This window comes from Cuculus canorus, chromosome 21, assembly GCF_017976375.1.
Source record: "Cuculus canorus isolate bCucCan1 chromosome 21, bCucCan1.pri, whole genome shotgun sequence".
In the NCBI taxonomy this organism is placed as follows: domain Eukaryota; kingdom Metazoa; phylum Chordata; class Aves; order Cuculiformes; family Cuculidae; genus Cuculus; species Cuculus canorus.
In genome coordinates, this window is record NC_071421.1 from 4,862,194 (window position 1) to 4,883,940 (window position 21,747).

Consider the following 21,747-nt stretch of genomic DNA (forward strand, 5'->3'; position numbering starts at 1 on the left):
CAAACCACAAGGCAAAGAGCAAGGCTGGCTGCACAAACAAAGGTGTGGAACTGAAAGCAGAGGAAGCGATTCCTGTCCAGCACCTGGGAGGCTGTGAGGCTGGGATAGGGCATGGGCAGCGGCCACAGTCACCGCGGCATCACCCAGGGACACGCCGCCCAGCAGCAGGACGAGCCAGCTGGTCCTGCTCGATAGGGCTTTGTGTCACCAGCACCACCAGCAGCTTCAAAGGAAAGCAACTGGTCTGAGGAAGGCTTGCTCCCTATTCCTGCACCTAGTGGTGCAACTATTAAAGGGGGCCTGCAGGAAAACTGGGGAGGGAGGGGTGTCTTTGTCAGGGAATGCACAGACAGGATGAAGGGAAATGTTTTTAACCTGAAAGAAGGGGGATTTAGATGAGATCTTAGGAAGGAATGCTCTCCCGGGAGGGTGGGGAGGCCCTGGCCCAGGTTGCCCAGGGAAGCTGTGGCTGCCCCGTCCCTGGAGGGGTTCCAGGCCAGGTTGGATGGGCCTTGGAGCCCCTGATCCAGTGGGAGGTGTCCCTGCCCATGGCAGGGGGTGGGAACTGGATGGGCTTTAAGGTCCCTTCCAACCCAACTCATTCTGTGATTCTAAGATTCTATTTGGTGGATGAGCTGGGGAAGAGAGAGCAAAGGGCTGTGCAGGGCTGGAGAACTGTGGAGCACAGGCCAGGCAGAGGACAATAAAGACCTTGCTGACACACAGGCACCTTTGAGGCAATGCAGTCTCAAATATTATCAGAATCAAGGACACAAAAAGACCAGAGGTGCCAACTGCAGTTTATAACGGGCCAGACACCAGAGATCTGACTGCATGGGATGAGTTACCTGAAGCATCCCGGCAGGAGTAACTCAGCTTTCAAACCAGCAGCTAAACAGGCACTCTAGCACTTCAAACTCCTACCCTCCCTTCCACGCGGCACATAAGGTGTCTGTGGCGTCTGCAGCGCAGGAAGGGAGAGGCAAGAGTTCGACCCAGCCACGGGCTCGGGGAAGGAGGGAAGCGGCGCACACAGCACGAAGGGCAAATCTGCTTGTTCAGTTGGCAAGGTTAGGCTCCTAAAGGGTTATATTTCTCCTCTGTTTCTTCTGACACTTGAAACAGTTCAAAGCTATTAATTTTTAAAGCACAGCATCTGTTTAGCTTTTTCATAACAGGAAAGCTTACACACCACACACTCCCTTACACGCATACACACATGCACATTTACGTGCACACGCTCTCAGGTGCATCAACACGCCTCGTGATTTACAGCAGCACACCCACAATTTCCACGTTGATCACACACACACACCTGAAACAAGCAAACCCACAGACTATTTAATCACACCGATATGCAAATCCAAACTCCTAAACTGTCCACACAGGCACCCGGATTCATTTGCACAACAACAGCCCCTTCCCCCTTTCCCACACATTCATCCGTTCACTTTTTTTTCCGGCCAGAAAGAACTAGTCTCGATCTGGCAAGAGTTAGAAAGAAAACCCAAGATAAATAAATAACAATAAAAATAATAAATAAAGAAGTCAGCATGCTTAGAGAGTGTTTACAGACTCATTACCCTGTAACGATGATGTGAAAGAAGGAAGAAAAAGAACCCACCCCAATTACAAGGGGGGAGGAAACCCACACAGAAATAAATATTTAAGCAAGTGCTGCCAGAAGCACCATCTGCTGAGGCACTAATAATAATAATAATAATAATAATAATTTTTTCTGTGGTCTTTTTTTTTTTTTTTAATTATAAATATGCAAGGGGGGAGAGGGGGGAACAACGCAACCCAAACTCGCTAAGTAAAAGGTTTTGTTTTGTTGTGTGAGAGAATGGATTATCCCTGGGCAGCTTTTGGCAGTGGCTTTGGCAAACTCATTAAGCTAATTATGCAGTACAGACATAAGAGTGTCGTGCCTCTCTCCCCCCCCCCCCCCTTGATTTTAAGGCTTTAAACTGTTTTTAAAATCGTGTGTAAATTGAAGGGAAGTGGCTGGGCTGCCAACGGGCGCTTGCAGAGCTTTTCAAGCAGGATGTGGTGTCCCTGAGCTCTCTCACGAGCCTCCCTCCGCTACCTGCCTGACCCAGGGGAAGGGGCTTGCAGAGCGCTGCAAGGAGTGGATGTGGGTGAAGTGTTGATACGGGGCAACTGGGACAGACAGAGAGGGTGGCACCTCCTCTCACTGCAACTGCTGTGGCTCCTACAATCTTGGCAAAAAAATAAAAAGGTGCTGCTTTTCTGCCCCATGAAAAGGTGAGCTTCAGGCCCTGCTCTCGTTCCCGTCCTCTGCCACGTGCTGCTGGAGGAGCTGCTGATGGTGGTGCAACTGCCCTCTCCTCCCATGGTTTTCTTCTACCCCCTTCATCTGCACATCAGGGTTTGAGGCAAAAGGGAGGAAAGGAAATCCCCCCTCTTTCCACTCTTCCCACCCTTTTCCCATGCTGATGCTCCAAGATCTCCCCTTGCACCTTCCCGGTGGCTGCTGTTTCCCACAGGGAGACTCTGCAGGCTCTGCCAAGGTGGGAAAGTATATCCCTTCCCTCTTGTTAATAACTGCTGGTGGGAAAAAAACCCCCTGCAGTTTTATCTCTGGATGGAAGTGCTTGCTTGCTTCCCTGCCTGGTGTCTTTCTGGATGCAAGGGGCTTTCGTGGTGAGCTTTCTCACAGTACCGGAGGATTCCAGAGGCCAGAGGCAAAGGCTGATAGACCCTTTACCCCATGAGCTATAAACCAGGCAGGTGTTGGGCAATGATCTCCTCTGTCTCTTGTGGCATTACTCACTCCGTCTCACCACAACAGCCTTGGGCTCCCTCTCAGCATCGCCCATTCCTGACCCGAGCCTGCCCGGCGCTGCGATAAGGTGCCCTACTCTGCCCCTTATTCAGTGAGGGTTTCTCACATAAATGAGCTGCAAAATATTCTAGGATAAACATCCCACAGCGATGCCAACCAAACCTGAGTCAGCTGTGAATTCCTCCAAACTAGATTCTCAGAGGTGAGATGTTCCCTGCTTGCCTCCTGCAGGCACAGGACATGGTAGGGGAAAAAGGCTGGAGCCAGCGCAGCAACGGACAGAAAGGATGACAGCCAAGAGCCAGTGCTCCCATTTAAACCCTGGGCTGCCGCAGTGAACGCTTTTCTACTATTTGTCACAAAGTCCAACAGCTCTGGGGATCTGAGCGTGCTCTTGGCACGCTCGCACACCTCTCACAGCTGCTGCTCTCCTGAGCAGAGGAACAGAACAACCACAGATGCCAGAGGGAAATGGAAGTCCCAATGACCGGTTTAAACACTCGATTCAGATGGACAAGACCTCATCTTTCCTACCACCCCTCCACCCTCCCACTTCCAGGCCTCTCCCTGAGAACATCAAGAGTTTTGCCTACCTGGCAATATACTTCTGGTAAATATTGACGTCTTCGCTGACGGCTGGTTTGTCGGAGGGTAACCCGTTCCTACGGAGAAACACAGGGCAGAGCTGGTTAGCAGCCAGGAACAGGGCACGAGGTGAGCTCCTCGCTCTCTAACCCACCAGTGACACACCAGGAGACAAAGCCCAGGGAACCCATAGGTGCCTCCCTCCCTGCTGCCCTTCAAATCCTGTTCCTTCTTCTCCTGTGGAACCATGTGGTTGTCCTACCACCCCTCCTGCAGGTTCCCTCTTTGCAGGAGTCAGTCCAAGTTCTTGGAGACACTGAGAAGATCAACCATGAAAACCTGCTTCCACAGAGAAAAACTAAACACCCACCCACAAATGAGCAATGGCCACACGAAACCCAAGGCCTCCCTGGAGATTCGCATGGAGGGGCCATCGAGATGCATCTGCCTGGGGCTCAGCTGTGGGAGAAATTTGGATGTTCAGCCCCGCTGTGAGTTGCTGCACTTTTCCCGTGGCCAGCACTGCTCCCGGCAACACGGCTACAGCCCCAAACGGGGCTTCAATTGTCTCTTTTTCCACACAGATACCCCAGCCCTGACAGACAGACGAGGCAGCAAAGGTATTCATGTAGTTTAATCAACGGGAAAACCAGCCCAACTGCACCCAACACATAAACCTGGGTTACTCAGCATCATTAGGAAGCAGACAAAAATTACAGCTTCAATGAGTTTAGCAAGAGGAAAAAGAGACTCAGGGCCAGACTCCAGCCTGCCTAGGAGACAGTGGTACACCAACAACCCCAGATGTGCTGTACGCGGTCTCCCTTCTCAGTTTTGCCCCACCCAGCCTCCACTCCTACTCATGACAGCTCTTGGAGTCGGGTTTAAACAAGGACACTTTCGCACAGAGTTCACTTGAAGTGGGGAGATGAGTTCAGGGCGGGTTAATAGCATTAGATGTTAGAGAGTTTAAAGCCATGGCTAAGATATGTGTACATATGTGTGAAAGTGAGGGGTAATTCCTGCCAGGTTACGTGGTCCCAGTGTTTCTGAGCAGAAAGCCAGGTCCCAGGTACCACACCTCCTCCACCAGCTCAGTGAAGGGGCTGCCTTCTTTTATCATGAAAGCCTCTATCAGTGAGCAGCCACAGGAAGGGACTAGAACCCCTTCTGTACTCCAGTGTGCGTGATCAGGACCCTGCAAACCGTCAGGCTGAAGGCCCTGGTCTCCTCCATCCCTGCTGCAGCCCCATCATGCTGCCTCAGTTGAGGAAGTCCTGTGGGTAAAGGAGGGATCGCCAGGGTGCTGCAAACCCACATCTGCCAGTGGCAGGAAATAAGCAAGAGAAAGGAAATCAAACTGGGATCCCAGTGCAACACTAAAGCAGAGAAGAGGAGGCTCACAGCACCCCCCTAGACACGCTCTGGGATGGCCACTGAGCTCCAAGCAGCCGAGCGTTCCGCAGACTCTCCAGGCACAGAGTCCCTGGCCAAGCCACCCATCACAACAAGGCACCGTGCCTGCAGGAATATTTACAACGCGGGGTTTTTCAGTAACAGGAGGCCCTGCCCGTCATCTGGAGCACATACAGGGTTCATCCTGAGCGGGGGCCAGATGCAAACGCTAATCATCCTCTGCCCTTTCCTGTACACCTTAACCACAGAGCTCCCTGTCTGCAGGCAGGTGGGAAGTGACCATTCCACATGGAAGACAGCTGTCATGAGCTCTGCCTTCCAGGTGGGGAAACAGGGAAAGTGGAGGATGCAGAGTAGCCCAAGACTGCGAAGAGCACTCAAGAGAGGATTCAGTCCAAGGGCTCCTTGGTCCATGTATTAAACACAAAACAGCCTTCCTCCTCACCAGAAGGCAAAGGAGCAGGGTGTGTGATGATGGCATTTACCACAGAAATGCAGGCAGAGGTCCGAGGCTCACTGCAAATGATCCCACGAGATTCACAGCTCACAACAGCCCCAGGTCCACAATAAGAAACAACGCCAATCCAAGCCATGACAAGATGCAGAGCAGTCCCTCCCCTCCTCCCCACCTGCAGCCTCATGGACACACGTAGCTCTTTGACAGCTGCCACCTCTGGGAGCCACATTAAGAAGCAATCCAAGGTTTGGTGAGGCCTTCAGGTATCTCCATTCAGTCAGTGGCATCACCGCAGAGATTGCCAGAAATGCATGTGTAGGGGCTTATTAGTGGTAATTGGGCTAATGAGTTTGCCTAGTCTGAGGGGTAATTGATTCACCTCTATTTGTGTAAGGAACAAGCACGTTGAGAAGACACAGGCCCGGCCCCACGGAGGCATGTGCATACCCAACTCCTATGAAAATTGATGGGAATTAGGCACCAAAATGTCTTCTGAGCTCTGGGGCAAACAAAAAAGCCCCATCTCACTAACAGTGAAATCAGCAGAGTTTTGAAATCGAGTTAAATGGAAGCAAGAATCAGGTTCTACACACACAGCTGGATGCCTGGGGAACCAGAGGCTGGAGACAGTGAAGTGGGTTCAACCTTGACCTCAGAGTGCTGACAGCACCATGTTCCCTCATCTTTCATTCTAAGATACGAACCAGGAGCTGGTGGGCTCTACGTTCATGGCCGTGCTAATGGCTGCCCACATCCTTAGTGCAAAACTGAGCTGTGACAGTGCAGGATTTAGCATCACATGAACAGGAATCGCCCACTGATACACCCCTCACCTTAAGGAATGATCCCCCACTAACACAAAGATGAGAACAGTAGGAGGACACTTACTTTACTGTGGAGACTGTTCCAGTTGTGATGGAGTCTGTCTTCGAGAAAGTTGATTTCAGGTACTCAGGAGTGTTGAATGGCAATGAGACGGACTGCTCCGGCCCGGCCACTGGAGTGCTGCTGGGGGTACTGGCGAGGGGAGCCGGGGCCAGGCTGGGCACTGGAGCTTTCACTGGAGTGAGCTTCTGAATGTTCCTCACGTCATACTTGGAAGGCCGGCCTACTTTGCCCGTCTTGAAGGCGATGGCTCCTCCCATATCTGGGCTTCCTTCTCCAGGCTTGAAAAGGTGCAAGTACTTGACGTTTTCTAGGTCATACTTGGAGGCCTTCTTGTAAGTGTTGCCATTCTGTGGCCTGATGCTCTCACCCGTCTTCAGCTTCTGAATGAAGAAGTCATATTTGGAGGCCCGGGACATCAGGCCCTGCATCTGGGAACTACTGGGAGAGGGCAGCGGCAGGATGGTGGCTTTGGTCTCCGTCAGCATGGAGGCATCTGGACCTGGCACCCGAATGGGCTGTGCCAGCACCGAGGAAGTTTCTTTGCCCAGCTTGGAGCCCAGCTCCTCAGATTTGGCCAAGTGCATGGGCCAAGAGAGCTGCTCTCCAGCTTTCAGTTTGCGGATGTACTCCTCATACTTGGAGAAGCGGGCTCGTTTGCTCATGGCATCCTCGCCGGGGAGAGAGGCAGCACCCGCGGTGGCCTCTGAGGTAGCAGCGTTCAGCTTGTCAAAGCTGATCTTGCGAGCCAGCTCATCCCGCATGTTCTGATCATCGTAGCCAAACATGCCCAGGAACTCATTCATGGTGGTGGCGGCGTAATCTCGCAGCGATGAAGCTTCCCCTGCAGAGAACCAAAGCGAGAGAGTCATGCAAGGCGTTGATTATTCCTCTCCTCCCATACCAGCAGGAGCAGCAGGGAGGGGGAGCAAGGAGAGAGGGGAACATGATCTACTGACGTTTGGCTCACTTGTTAGGTTTTACGACTCTTAAATTAATTTGTTTTAAAAAAAAAAGTAATTAATACTGGGGTAAAATAAAAAGAGTTCATCAATGCCAGGAAAATCAATTTCCTAAATGTTCTAGCCGATGGCTTTTCAGTACATTAAACAAAGTTTCATAAATGTCTCTGCACTCTTGCCTTGGCCTAATATGAAGAAAAAGTAATTTTACTGGAAGCGAGACCAACGTCGATGTGCTGAGGTTTGTCCAGGTCTGTCCTTGTGTGTTTGTGTATGGAAGGAGGCGCGGAGAGGACAGACGGCAGCGTGTTTGTGTGTGTGGGGGAGAACACGCGAGATACACTATGTGTGTTGGGGGCTGGGGGGTGAGAACAGGCAGCAGAGCATGGTGTGAAACGGGCAAGAAAATGTATGGGGTGGAGCAGGAGAAGGACAGGAGGGAAAAGCCTGGAGCTGAGAAGGAAAGCAGCAGAGGTGGAGATGAATTAAGGTGAAGAAGAGCCGCAAAGGCTTTATGCATGAGAAGCTTGGCAGCGAGGAGTCAGGAGGGGAAGAGTGGAGAAGGCAAGACAAAGACCGGGCAGTTCCCTATAGCTGCTGCAGTCCTGCCCTTCCCTTTCATTGTGTAACATCTCCTTTCCCTCAACCTGCTCCCTTCCTTCTCAGTCCCAATGACTGGAGAGCTACTGATCTTCATCTGAAAAGGGGCTGCTGTTCTGCAAAGGCTGTGGAACCCTACAGGCAGCCTCCTGAGCAGCCAGGGCTAAGACCAGGAGAGGGAGAAGCCCAAGGAGTTGCAAAACGGGTAAGGAAAGGCTTCTCTCCACCAGCATTTGGACTGAGGACAGAGAGAGCCGCTGTCCTGTGGGCTCCCGAGAAGGGAGAGTGCCTCTTCCCTGGAGCGTGGGTTGGTGAAGGGGCACGAAAGGCTTAGTCTACCCAAGCGTGATCCCAGGGAGGAAGGCTGAGCAAAAGCTGTCCTTCCTCGGGTCTCTCCCTCCCCTTCTCCCTCCTCGACTCCCTCAGGCAGTCTCGCAGGCCAACAGGAGGGAAAAAACACACATCTGGAGGTCACCCAATATCAGTGTAAAGGAGGAAATAAAGATTGCTCTGACGTGCCAGCTTGGACTCATTTAGGCTTCAGTCTGACACAGCGCTCCTCCTCCTCTCCCTCTTGCTTTCTCCTGCAGAGTAAAGATTTACTGTGTGCAGGAGTCCTTCAAACCTCCCTCGTCATCTTTTCCAATCACTCACTGGAGCTCTCCTGGGCAAGCACGCGCCTTCGCAGGGAGCCAGCGCAGGCGTTGGCAGCAGAATGGACGTTCTACACACTGGATCCAGCTCAAACCACATCAGCGCTGCCTTGAAACACAGTGGAAAAGGCAGGCACCGAGACACAGCGACAGGGCAGTGGATCCAGGATTTAGGGGATCCGACAGTCAATGATGCCACGCGCACGCACAAGAGCGTTCCTGTGCAGCAAGACCCAGTCAATGGGCAAGTTCAGTAGCACCAGCTTCCACAAATCAATCCCCATAGGACTATAAGGAAAAGGAGGAGGAGGGCGCCTGCAAGGGGCACTAAAACGTCCAAGGCCAGGAGGGTCACAGTCCTGGTTCAGAAATGCTGCTGCTCCAGCTGCCGGCGCGGTACGCGAGGAAGGCAATGCAAAGACCCTGCCTGAAGCCCGCAAGCAGAAGCACAAGGACATACCTGCTACGTGCCGAGATCTGGTTTAGCCCCAAATGAATTCCCAGTTCTGGATACTTAGGCCCAACGTCCTGCGTGGTATTCTGGGATGTCTGACTCCAGAATAACCCCGCTAGTGACAGTGGGTGGCGATGCCCCTGCAGCGGGTGGCTCAGGCTGTAGCTTTTTGTGTCCGCAACCCCATGGGTCAGGAGTAATCATAAAGGATGTTAAGTGCAGAATCATGCCCCGCAATGTCCAATAACCAGACTTGTGGAAGGAAACCACAAGGAAAGGCTGTATTACACCATCTTTAGAGGCAGGATCGTTTCATCCCTGCTTCCCCACTTGGCCTTCTCCTGTGGCCCCTCCAATACCCTCCCAAAACCACTGACTCTATCTTTCACACACAGACATACTAAATAATTTTTTCTCGCTTTAAAGCAGTTCTCCTTTTTACCTCTTCTTCTCTCTTCTAAATCTCCATGACAGTGTAACCTTATGACCCAACAGAAGTGATTAAACCCTTGAAATCCCTACTGGGTCTAACATTTCCCTGTTTCTGTTAAATCTGCTTTCCCTGTTATGCTTTTCCTCTGGTTTTGGACCTGTAAAACAAGCCACTATCCTCCTTCACAATGCCCTCACTTCCAAGCACAGCACAGAAAAACTCTAGCCAGCCTGTGCCAAAGTGCAAGAGGAGAAAGAACACCACAGAGAGGATGTGATAGGAAATTAAACTATTCAGTGTAATTTTTACTAGCTTTAACAGCTGCCCTGAAAGCCAGCCCACCACTTTCCTTCTCTATCCTAACCGGCACCACATGAGAAACAAGGGGAGATCCCACATCTCAAATGGGTTTTACAAATCCCAGCTCAGTTCAGGCCCCACAGACATTATAAATCCAGAGAGGGGATTCAAGGAAACTTAGTGTTTTCTTTCCACACTGTGGAAAATAAAATCTTATAGAAGATTGGCTCCTTTTTAAACTCCTCTCATTTGCACACCTGGTCTTGGAAAGCACCTTTGTTACACCCACATGGCTGGGGTGCAATTAGCCCCAAGCCCATAGGAAAAGGGGAAGGCTGAGACCTTTTTCTAAACTTCACAAAATCTGAGCTTGAGTTCAGGTTTCACCACCCTGGATTTAACCCCCTCACCCCCCTGAAACACCTTGCATTCTGCTTCTCCTTTGCTCCAATTTACTTCCAGGTGATTGCAATCCTCTCCTTGATCAACAGCTCTGCTCAGTCTTTCCTCATGCAGGTTTGAGATGAAAGCCTGGTTGGTTCCCATGGCTCACCTTCACCCATCCCAGCATGAGCCCACCAACACATCCCCTAAAGCCCAGACACGCTTCACTTGCACAGGCACCTCATCAGAAGCCTGGAGGCTCTTCCAGCGGAGGCACCTTTCGGAAGAGAACTGTCTCACCACAAAGACAGAATGAGACCTAGCCAGCTCCTTTCACACCCTTTCAAACAACAGGGAGGAGGTAATTATCATTACCTCGTCAACAGAAAACCCTCCTCATACCCACAACGCAGACAAAAGTGAAGCAGGACAGCGGCTGGGAAACAAATCCCGGTGAAACATGCCCGGCCCTGGAAGGCACAGGAAGCGTTATCCCTGGGTCTTCTCCTCCCTCCCCTGCACTGCATTTTTCTCTCCTTTTCTAAGTGATAATAAAAGGGCTCCCTCTCCCCTTGCCACTGCTCTCCATTTGTGGGCATTGCCAAAGAGCAGGGAGCTGTGTGTCTCAGAGCAGCTATCGTATCACAAAGGATCCGAAGCTAGCAAAAAAGGGGCTAAAAATAGCCCGCAGCAGCACACTATATATGGAAGGAAAAAGCAAAACAGCCCAAATGGAGTGCAAGGTCTGGATATTGGGGGATGGGACATCCCAGACAGGGCTCTGTCCTTCATTTCAGTTGGGAGGGAAAACACACGGACTTGAGGGCAAAAGGATAATGAGCAAGAAACTGGCACTCACCACGCGTGTTCTCCCAAGCGGAGTCTCCTTAGCAGATTATGAAGAGAACCCCCCCCTTGTTGAAAACAGGTCCAATATTGCCTTTCTAAAGAGGCATAGCCAACAGGCTAAGAAAAGAAAGGAGAACTCTGAAAGCCTGGGCAGGGGAAAGCTCCTGGTGACTCCTTTTAGCCCAGGGTGTAAGTAACAGAGAGCAAAGAACAGGAAACAGTGCAGGAAAATCTCCCTGGGTATGTGTGCATCAGTGAGAGATCGTGGAAAGGGATTTCTGTCAGAGACTGTACCAGGAAATCCAAATGCTCCGGCGAAGCGTGGGCGAGGCAGCGTGCAGGACAGGGTGCGTGAATGAATGAAGAAACCTATCTTCGTTTCCCTATCACCTTCTGACACTCATCTCCTCACAGATACCAGCTTTGCAACTCCTGAACAGTTGGCTGTACCAGAGAGGGAGGCACGTGAAGCAAGACCCAGCACCGACTCCTGAGCCCCTGGTTTCCAAGGAGTAGCTCAGAAAAAGGGATGCCACACATCCACGTGCCCCTTCTTGTTCCAAAGCATGAGGACTGAAGAGCATGGACGATGTCTCTGCAGCCTCCTGCCTGCCACCCAGCAAGCCTCCCTGCCTGACCCTGGAAGGAGACAAAGGTGGCAGGTGTTTGGCATTAGACTCCAGGAGGTGCTGGCAGAGGTCACGAGCTGCAGCTGTGTGTGCACACACTGGGACTCCAAGAAGCAAGAACCCTTCTCAGCCTCAGATAATTAGGATCACCTTTCCCTACTGATTAAGAAAGCTCAGCTAGACATAAGATCTGTTTTTCTGCGTGGCTCCTGCTTTTTTATCCAGGCTTCGAGCTGATCAAAGAAGTACAGGCTCAATTTTAAATGCTGCTGAGCATGCCAGCTCTGTACCCTCTGTGTCCTCAGAGGGAGCAATGGGTGCTCAGAACCTTCCAAACCAGGTTTCTGTAATGACTCCCCCGAAGCCATATTGACCAGGCAGGCAGAGCTGTATTCCTCCCCTTTGATCTGACTGCCTCCTGCTTCCCACCAACTCCCAGGAAAAACACTTCCTTTTTGGTACAGTTCCAGATCTCACTGGAAATAAACCTAACTTGCAGCCAGTGCCACCAGGTCTGAGAGGAGCTTAAAATCCATTTTCTGGATTATTGACAGAAAAAGAGAGCAGAGGAAAAGAACTTTGTCCTTTCCGAAGCACGAGATGTTTCAGTTTGTGCTTTCCAGGGAAATGCTACATTTACAGCAGGGATCTTGGAACAGCGGCTCAGGACCTGGTAGCACGGCTGGTTCCGAGTCAAATCCCATGTGGCTGTAGACGGAAACCGGACCCGCACGTGCCGTTCCCTGCCTTAAGCACAAATGAAGCTCCAGCCCCCCAGGAACACTCACATCTTTGCAGAACGCTTTAATACAGACCCACAAACGCCTTTTACCGAGAACTCCCACCAAGTGAGAACCCTCAGCTCCTCACCATTTTCCCCAGTTTGGGTATTTTTTACATTTAAGTTCCCCTCCTTTTAGTTTTCGTAGCAAATAAAAGCTGCAAGGGGTGGGGTGGAGGGGAGGGGGGAATTAAAACAAACTAAAAACAGAGTCCAGGCACAATCACCTTGTGTCTGGGAACGACAAGGGCTTTCCTATCAAAGGAAACTGAAGGTCACACTTTTCCTCATTGATCTTGCAATGTTTGTTAATTACTCTGTCACTGATGTGGCGAAGGATAATTAAACAGCTCTGTTTATATCTTATATGCATAATTATGTGCGCTGCCACTGAACTCGTGAAGACTAGAGAATGTGCCTCTCCAGAAGGGGAACGGACAGACGGAGATGAGTTTCGGCTGCATTATTAACAGGAGGAGGAAAACATGCACACACACAAAAGGAGGAAAATTTGATGGATTTACAAAGTGCTGAGATCAGGGAGGGGTGCGTTGCAGGTGGAGCAGATTAGGGGGAGATCTTTCAATTATAGATCCAGCCCAGGTGAGTGACAAATCGGGGGAGGGAGTTGCTCTGCCCTAATGGAGAGAATTCAATTTACCCTAAGCTTTTACCAAGGCTTAGCGCTCATACACCCACCAAAACCAATCTGTGAGGACCCGGGTGTCAGAAAGTGAGGAAGAAATTCAGCTGGGGCTTTCCCCAACATCTCCTGCTGGATTCAGCTTTTGAATGAACCACAAAAATAAGGCAGAAGCTATCTGAAAATAAGAAATGCACACACAGCCTGGGGGAAAACACCTTGCATGCTACTCAGCATCCCAGATGGGAGCAGTGGGAGACACTGAGGTTTGGAACTGGCAGCTTCCCCGGCTCAAGGCCAAGCTCCGGGTGTGGAGGATGGGTTCCCGTGCCTGCCTGGCAAAGGAGGCACCACCACGGTGAGCCGTAACCCCTCAGGCCCTGTGACTGGAGAGAGGGAACACGCCGAAGTAGAGGGAACATGATGCATTACGTGTTGGAGGGCTGCTTTTTGACCCTCCTTGCCCCATGGAAATATGTGACCAGGAAACCAGTACACCCCACAGCTATCTCCATCGGAGTGCTGTGAAGGGGTCTACGGGGAGAGATGTACTCTACCAAGGGCTCTGTGGTCTGGAAAGAGCCTTCCAGCCACATCCGTGTGGACAAACACCCCTCTTGAGATCTTGAGAAGGCCAGGCTGAAACAGAGGCAAGCTTGGCATGGTCCCAAGATGCCAGGCCTCTGCGAAGGGACCGGGGCTTTCACCCTCCTCCTTGGCTGCCAGATGCAGATGGTATCTGCCATAAACACACAGCGACAGCTTTGTCTGTCCCACAGAACACGCAACGCTGCCTCGCACAGGGAGGCGGAGGGGGCAAAGTACTTACCTGAGGTGGTTCCTCCTCCCAGCTTGGAGCCTGTCTCGCTGCTGGAGGACCGGTAGGCATCGTCCTTTGAGGCTGGCCCGTCTGAATCCCTGTCATCCAAGAAGTTGCCATCCTGCGAGCCCCTCAGAGCATCCGCCTCATCCCCGTTATCTTCCTCGTCACTGCAGCCCTTGGGCTGCACCATGTAAACCCCTTCGGGGGGCACCTCCGCGCTCTCGGCGCCCTTACATTCCTTGCCCTCCACTCGCCCCAGCAAGGGCTCCTCGTTGTATTCCCCGTTCACCCACTTCTCAATCACCTCCCTCCTTTTGTCCTCCTCAATCTTCTGCACACGGCTGAGTCCATCTGAAAACTCCGTCCCCAGCTCCTTGGTCCCAGGCTGAGGCAGGTCCTTGTTGCTGCTCTCCCGCTGCGGCCCCTTGTCCGCTCGTCCCTGTTCGGCTCCCCCGTGGTCGAAGACGACCTGGCGGCTCAGCTTGGCACAGATTGCATTTAGCTTCAGGCCGCCTTTGCGCTTGGCAGCCATTGTGGGTTTTCCTGAGGTTGCGTCAGTGCATATAGTTCTTTCAGCTGGAAAGAGAGAGGGGAAAGGAGCAAGGAAGGGCATTAGTGGGATCAGACAACTTGAACCCAAACTGCAAATGGCTGGTCCCAACCCAACAGGCCTCTAAGCATGGCCTGAACAGCCAGCCACCCGCTTTCTAAGCTCTAGGTGGAAGCCCAGCCAAGCGAACGCGGCGAGAGGCACGCTCAGAGCCTGCTGGTACCAAAGGATGCCACTGCCCTCAAGAAAGAGGCATGGATTCATGCTGGGACTGAACTGGGCTCAGTGTGCCTCAAACATCTCAGGCAGGTGAAGGTGGCACGGACCAGCCTTGGCTCCTGGCTCAGGCGGGACATGAAGTCTGTTAAAAGCCTGCTGTGCTCTCTCCTTCAGACTGCAGCACCAACGCTTTTAGATCCCCAGCTCCATCCCAGACGCCAAACCCACACCAGCCAGTACCTGCACCCAAGCAATTGTAGCAGGGAGAGCAGCTTCCCAAGCCTATCCTTAGGGACAGCAAGGAATTCACTGAATTGGGTTTCCCCACGGTCTCAGAAGGGAGAACTAGTATAGCCCAGAAAGAACCAGTAGGGAGGAGAGAAGCCCTGGCGGGTGTGTGTGCTGGAGCACCAGACTGGTGTGCGGCAGTCGTGTGGAGAAAATCCCCTTGGGTTGGTATTGGTTGATCAGGTCCCTTCGACTCCTTGCTGCTCTCACACACACAGGAAATTCTGCTCTCACTTCCCAGCACAATCAACTAATTAGTGTGGGTTTGTTATTTTAATGTAGTTTATTCATATGTGACAGCTAGTAAAGGAGGGGTGAGGGAAAGTGGGGGGGAGAAAGGAAGAAGGTAAGGTCTTAACTCCAAGGTCACAGAGAATCTTGAACTAAATGGTCCCTATCACAGTCACTCGCATAATTATTGCACCAACAATTAACAAGATTCAATCACAAATAAAAGCAAAAAACTGGTTCCAAAGCAGCTGCCTTGTCTCATTTCCCTCTTTATTTATGATACCTCTCACAGACACTCAGACTAAGAAGGGTTAAAGGTCCCAAGGCAAGAACCACGCACCCAGCCTGGCTCTTCCCCCAGCGTGGTGTGGAGCCAGACCCTGCTCTGTGTCCCAGGGCTCAGGGAGAGCGCCTGGAAAACGCCTGCCGGGGACACACGCCACTGGAGAGGGGACACTGCAGGAATGAGCTCATGGACCTTCTGTTGTCTGAAAGAGGAGCCCATCACATGGAGAGTGAACAGAAACCATCTCCAGACCTCGAATGGTGAGAATGGGTTCCTCCATCGTACAGGAGCCTCTTGTGGCAGCACAGCCCACACCTTCCTTGTCACCGGCACCGAGGTGCTGCTCCAGAGAGGCACGGTGAGATTCGTCAGACCCCCTATGATGCATCCAGAAGCCATCGTGACAGCCCCTAATCCCGTAACATGACAGCCCAATACAAACAGACTGAAACTTTAGACCTGCTGTCCAAGAGCCAGAGAGCGGCTGCTTAGCGTAAACTCCTGACAGCTTCAGACACGCTTCCCTGTCAAGGACTGCAAGAGAAAATACCCCTCAAGAAATATATCAGCCCCCACCACTAAGGGAGGCCAAACGCACTCCTCCGCCTTCCAAACGCAGCACCCACCACTAACACCTATGTCCAATCACGCTTTTGTGAAGGAGAAGCCCGCGTTGCACCCAAACACAGCCCTCCTTGTCTGGAAAGGAGCTGCCAGGAGCGTGTACGCGCTGGCACGCTCCACAAACGCAGCCGTACACGTCTGGGCTAAAAAGCCCCATCTCCCAAAAATACATTTCCCCACGCGTTTCCCTTTCGCACATTCCCCACCACAGGCACGTGGGCCTCACGCACGCAGATGGGCACCGGCAGATACCCGGGAAGCTGCAGGAGTCTCTGTGTGCTTGTGCTGGCACCTTCCCTTCCCATCGCATTCCCGCTCTATTTAGGGCAGAAAGCGAAGACTGATCCTCTGCGCAACTGGTACCACAAAGGGAATCTCAGGAGGCTGCCACAAGGTCCAACTGGAGCTCGGCCAGGACACCTCCAGCTCACGCTCGTGTGCTCAGGCGAGGGGCCAGCGGAGTCGGGATGGTTGAGCTGGTGGGGATGGAGCCTCCGCAGCGCAGCGCTGCGGTGCCTGCCGGGCGCTGGGGCACTGGGTCAGCACTCAATCACCGATGCTGCTCTCCCAAACGCTGTCGGGTGATTCCCCGTCCGCATTCTCACGATCCCCAGCCCTGCCTAACTGGTGAGATCAGCACCGCTGGAGATAACTGGGAGGCAGAGCTACGGCTGTCCCAGTCCCCGCTGCCCTCCCCGTTCCCGCAGCGAGGGCAGCTCCCATTCTCCTGGCTGGAGGTGAGCGGCCAAGTGCGTGCACCAGACGGCAAATGAATAGATAAATATTTACCCAAAGGAAGAGAGGAACAGACGTTCCCGAGGCTGCACTTGCCGCGTATGCTCAACTCCAGGGAGCCTGCAACTTGTCTCCTGTCCCTGTTCTTGCCTCCATCCGTCCCACACGCACTGGCTTTGTCCCTCTGCCCCCCAGCTCCTGCCTGTCCCTGCACTTTTTCTGTCACTTCTTGTGTTCGGGGTTTTTTTTTCTGAGCACAGCAATGCTGCTCTTTAACATTTTGATAATCTATTCCTAAAGTTTAAGTTAAAAATAAAGTTCTGAAAATGTATGTTTTCCCTGATCTATAAAACCAGCCCTCCCAGAGACCTTCCTGAGGTGGCATTTGCCCGGTCTTCCCTATCTCCATTCCACCTACGTATGGCTGCAGGAAATCACAACTCCCAGCTGCTTATGCCAACCTTGCAACTAACTCTCCGCAAGCCTGGACACATTATTTTTCCATTGCCTTATTTCCTCATCTGTGAAACAGGAGGGCCGTTACCTGTATCAACATTTCTACTCCCCTCTTTCAGCCTTTTAATTTCCAAAGTAGAAGGGAAACCCTTCTTACAAGAAACCCTGGAGATGGCCGCCGGAGACCAGAGCATCCCTGTTGCATTCCCCTAGGCAGAGGGAGAGGAAATGAGCTCCTGACAATGGACCCTCACACCTGCCCAAGGTCAGGACTGCCAGGCAAAGAGGGACTCTTGAAGCCAGGCACAGCTCCCTGCCCCCAAATCGAGCTCCCCACCCCAAATCACCCGACATCTCCATCGCACTGTTTAAAGATTCCAGGCTAAGTAAACATCCCCCTTCATTTTCTTCATCTAAATAGAAATGTTTTGATTTCACATCAATCTGAGGAAGCCGTTTATAACCTAAGCCTGTCACACGGACTTTTCATCTCTGCCCAGGACAAACTCTTCCCACATGCTCTATTTACACTGAGCGCTTCCTCTGAAAACAATGCCACCGGGAGTTTACTCCACTTGCCCACTCCCCACACCCTGCCAGGAGACACCGGCTCCCTCCGCTCCGTACCCAGCCCCATGGCATCTTGAGAGCAATCCTCCCTTTGAAGAGAACACAGCTTGGCGAGGAGGGGAAAACCTCAACTCATCGCTCTGCTGCCTTGTCACCCCTCGAGCTCGCTGCCAACAAGCCCAGGATGCTGCCCCTCCGTCCCTCTTTCTCCCTTTCTTTTTTTGCAGCATGGATAGAAATAGGGCAATTCCAGCGCTGAATGGGAAAGTCTGTGTTGAAAGGGAAAGTCTGGCTTTGCAGGGAACGGACAAGAGAGCCGAAGTCTGGCTTTGGGTTGAGGTCAATGAAGAAAGGCACCTCGGTTGCGTTTGATGGTGGTGTAGGAGATGGGTGATCCAGCTGGCGTGGGTGGAGGAGAAGCAGCCCCGGCGGTGTGGCAGGGGGTTGAGGTGTGGAAGAGCCGGGGGTGCGAGGGGGACCCTGCTGGCTGGGGCAGGGGCTGAGGAGGGGCAGCAGGGCCCGTGCTGCGGGGAGAGGGGCGCTGGCTGGGGAGGGACGGCACGCTGTCACTTCAGAGGGCCAGGAACGTCGAACAGATGGAGCTTTCATATTCCTATTGAAGAGTTTTAAGCCCAGCTGAGCAGCTCCGTTCAAGAGGGAGGTCCCAGAGCCAGCTTTCCAGGAGCTGCAAGCTCTCATTCGATTAATTATTAACGGCATTATTTGGGGCGGGGAGGGGGAGGGAAGGAGGACCGACATGATGCAGAGCCCTTTTTCTTTTTTAACCACTGTGGTGCGAGCTTGTCTGGAGTGACTCCAGTCTGCCCCGGAGAGCCAGGCAGGGCTGCCTGGGTGGGGGCGAGGATGCTGCACACCGGAGCCTCTTCACACTTGAGCTGCAGTCCCTAAGATGGAGCCAAACCTTCACAGGCGAAGGCCACTGGGGCTTTGGGAACGTGCTTCCCCAGAGCAATGCCCTGGTGGTGCCCAGCCACACGCCAGGAGGAGGCAGGGAAGGCAGCCAAATGCTCAGCCCCTTCCAGAAAACATTTCCCCTCCAGCACGACGAGTCGTGCATTATCCCAGGGCAAAGGCAGCAACAGCCCAGGCACGGCCCATGATCAGCGAGAGTGGATTTAGTGTGTATATTTTCCCCTCTTCAGTTTATCAATAAAACATTTTATTGCTTTTAGCCCAGGAAATGACCTTGGATTAGTGGATGCTGTCTCTTCTGGCTGACCTTGGGGAGTTCACAAAGGCTCTTTAACAACCTCCTCTGCCCTGCAAGCATGGATCCCGCCTGTGCGTGTCTGTGTGAGGCCGGGGAAAGCCCTTGGTGCGAAAGTCGGACCTGACAGGCTCAGCACTGGGCAGGGGAAAGAAGGAGAATCAAAGACGTGGGAGGAGAAATGAAGCGAGCAGCCAGGGTGTCCTTACAGAAGTGCTGCCAGCTACACCCCCTGCCTTCCCAGAGCCGGGAGGGCTCTCCCCACATACCCCAACCATGAACTGGGGAGGAAAAGCTGCGGACGCTGCTCTGGTCGCCGTGGCCAGCGCTTGTCAGAGTGCACCTGCCTGCATTCAGCACTGCTTGACCTCCTCCTGCCTGCCATGCTGGCATCTCCAGCTGCACAAAATGCCACTTTTCTCCCTCTTTCCAGCTCCCAGAGCATGGTTCAACCTTGGCCCAAAGGGGCACAGACCGGTACAGGTCCCCTCAGTGAGCCTGTCCTGCTTCCCTTCACTCAACCTTCTCAGCTGCAGAGTTCAGCTGTAATTGTCTGGTGAAAAAATATGAAGCAGCAGTGGGCAGAGAACGACAGGAGCCATCCCGAGAGGCAGGGAAGCAAATGGGGCTCTGGAGATGCTGGTGCCCTGCACTGGGGCTGCCGGCCAGCTGGGCTGCTCCTGCTCCCACCTGCTCTGGTGCTGCTGGTGGGGTTTCCCCAGGAGAACAGCTCATGGACACCAGGAACTCCTCCTTTCTCCAAACAGAAAATACCCCCATCACCTCTGAACGATGCGCATCTTCACTACAGAAGTGTAATTATGGAGAGAGGAGATGGGACAGGAGAAACCAAGAGGCATTTTCCTCCTCAAGGGAATAGAAACTACAAGCAAAGAGGGCTAAACCTGAGCTCGAAGCCAGAGAGAGGTCCCTGCACACCGCAGGGCAAAGCCTGCAAGGATGCTGCAGCAAACAGCACAGCAAGTCAGGCAATCCTCCTCGCTGCCTTCCCTTGTGAGCACAAGCCTCCCTTTCCAGCCAGGTCCTCTCCCGGTGTCCCCTGCAGTGTCCCCTCGCACTGCTCGCAGAGTCCCCACACAAACACCCGCAGCTCGCGAGCCCCTCTTGGCATCGTAGGGGCGCAGGCTTTGCCCTGGCAGCGGAGCCCCCTCCCCGGCCACTCTCCCAGCCCCCAGGTGCCCGTTTTCTCCGGTCGCGTCCTCCTGAAGAGCGAGCCCTAAAGTGTTAACGGCGATTGGTGAAATGGCACAGCAGATTGCTACAATAAATAATTTACTGATATTTATAAATATTCAAATCAGCAGGCTTCAGAAATTGAAAGGGGGGGGCTGAGCTGACGGGGAGGAGGGGTGTTTAGGGAGGGGAGTGGGGGGGGGGGCTGACATTAATTCCCAGGCTCTCCAAATTCATTTGAGAACTGTTTCTCATTTCAAACAAATACTAAATCTTTTGGTGTCAAGCCTCCAAAATAAAATATCAAACAGAAAGTCACCACTCTCTTGGTGGCCGATGCCTCGCCTGCTGTGCCGCAGGGCCCCGTCCCCTCGCAGCGCCGGGCACCGATGGCAGCCTGTGCCCGTGCGGCACCGGTGCAAGAGCAGAAGCCCACCCAGTCCCCCCTGTAATGCAGCCCTCCACACTACAGCCCCCATCCCAGACAGGAATTCCCGTCCCTGCTGCCTATAAGACCTTGCCTTCATCTTCCAGCAGATTTTCTAAATCCCAGTAGGAAGAACCGGCTGAATGTTGGAGCAACGAAGGTGGAGCCAGGACTGCTGACTCCCCCCTGGGAACAGCCTTGCAGCAGGGGGGTCAGGGCTCCTGACTTCCACTCCTTGCTCTGGAAGGGAATTTGGTTGTAGTGATTCAAGCTGGGGGTCAAAAGCCATGAGTGCTGGCTTCCAGCCTGCTTTCCAGTCACAGTGTGACTGTCAGTCTTCCCAGCTCTCTGTGCCTCAGTTTCCCCCGGCAGAGGAGCGGGAATGAGGACATTATCCACCCAGTGGGCTGAACCGAGCCGCACTTTACTCAGTGCTTTGAGATCTCCTATTAGCACTCTGTCACTGCGCTGAGTTGTTACTAATGGAGTCTTTTCCACTCCTGAGCATCCTAGTGACCCCTTAGATGGCCGAGTGAGATGATCCTGTGTCCTCCCCTGGACCACCCCATTGGTAAGGCGAGGCTCCAGCATGGGGCGAATTTCCCCTAGATGAGTAATGGCTTTTCTAATGCACGGGCAGGCTGTCAGCTTCCCTACTCCCAGTGTTTTATGGGTTTAACTGAACGGCTCTGAACTCCCTAGTAAGAAATAAAGTTATCCCTCAGCGTCCCTTCTAAACATTTCACTCAGTGCAAACGGTGTTTAAGAAAAATGAGGACATATTTCTTCTTAAGGATGCAGTATCCCCCTTCAGAGGCCTAATTTATGCCATATATCACTGGCCAGGGAGAGAAAGGCAGCACAGACCTCACACTAGGAGCGAGCTGGCCCGAGCACAGCCCCGACACAGCCACTCCTGCTGCAATGGTGCAATGGGCTGCAACTCAAAGTCCTCCAGAGTCCGCAGAGTCCTCGCTGGAGAGCAGCGCCCGGCTGGCAGGCAGCAGAGCAGGACGGGCATCTGCTAACGCTCAGCACTGTGCTGCCTCCTCGGCTGCCGCAGAGACCTCTCCCACCGCATCGACCTCCTCACTGCTCCAGCCTGCCTGGACCCCGTCCTCCTCACCGCAGGGCTGAACCACGGCAGCCTCGCCGCTGGCCACGTTCCCCTCCGCGACGCTGCCTTCCCACCTGCCGCTGCCCCGCTCTGCTGCTGCCCCACCAGCTCCTCGCAGGCACTTGGCACAGCTGGTGGAGAAAGTGGTTCAACCGCCAG

At 53.0% G+C, this 21,747-nt stretch overlaps 1 protein-coding gene across 7 annotated transcripts in view; it reads right to left on the bottom strand.

Moving 5' to 3' along the window:
* CASZ1 (castor zinc finger 1) overlaps positions 1–21,747 on the bottom strand; it is a 206,588-nt gene that overhangs the window by 36,430 nt on the left and 148,411 nt on the right. For 5 of the 7 annotated variants that reach the window (XM_054085594.1, XM_054085596.1, XM_054085593.1 and 2 more), the window contains 3 exons: positions 13,670–14,239; positions 6,156–6,996; positions 3,403–3,471 (listed from right to left, as the gene is read on the bottom strand). In XM_054085594.1, the coding sequence (XP_053941569.1) occupies positions 3,403–3,471; positions 6,156–6,996; positions 13,670–14,239 (1,480 nt within the window). Of the gene's footprint in view, positions 1–3,402; positions 3,472–6,155; positions 6,997–13,669; positions 14,240–16,113; positions 16,539–21,747 lie in introns of those variants that run through there. The other 2 variants (XM_054085591.1, XM_054085597.1) reach the window with 2 other exon arrangements.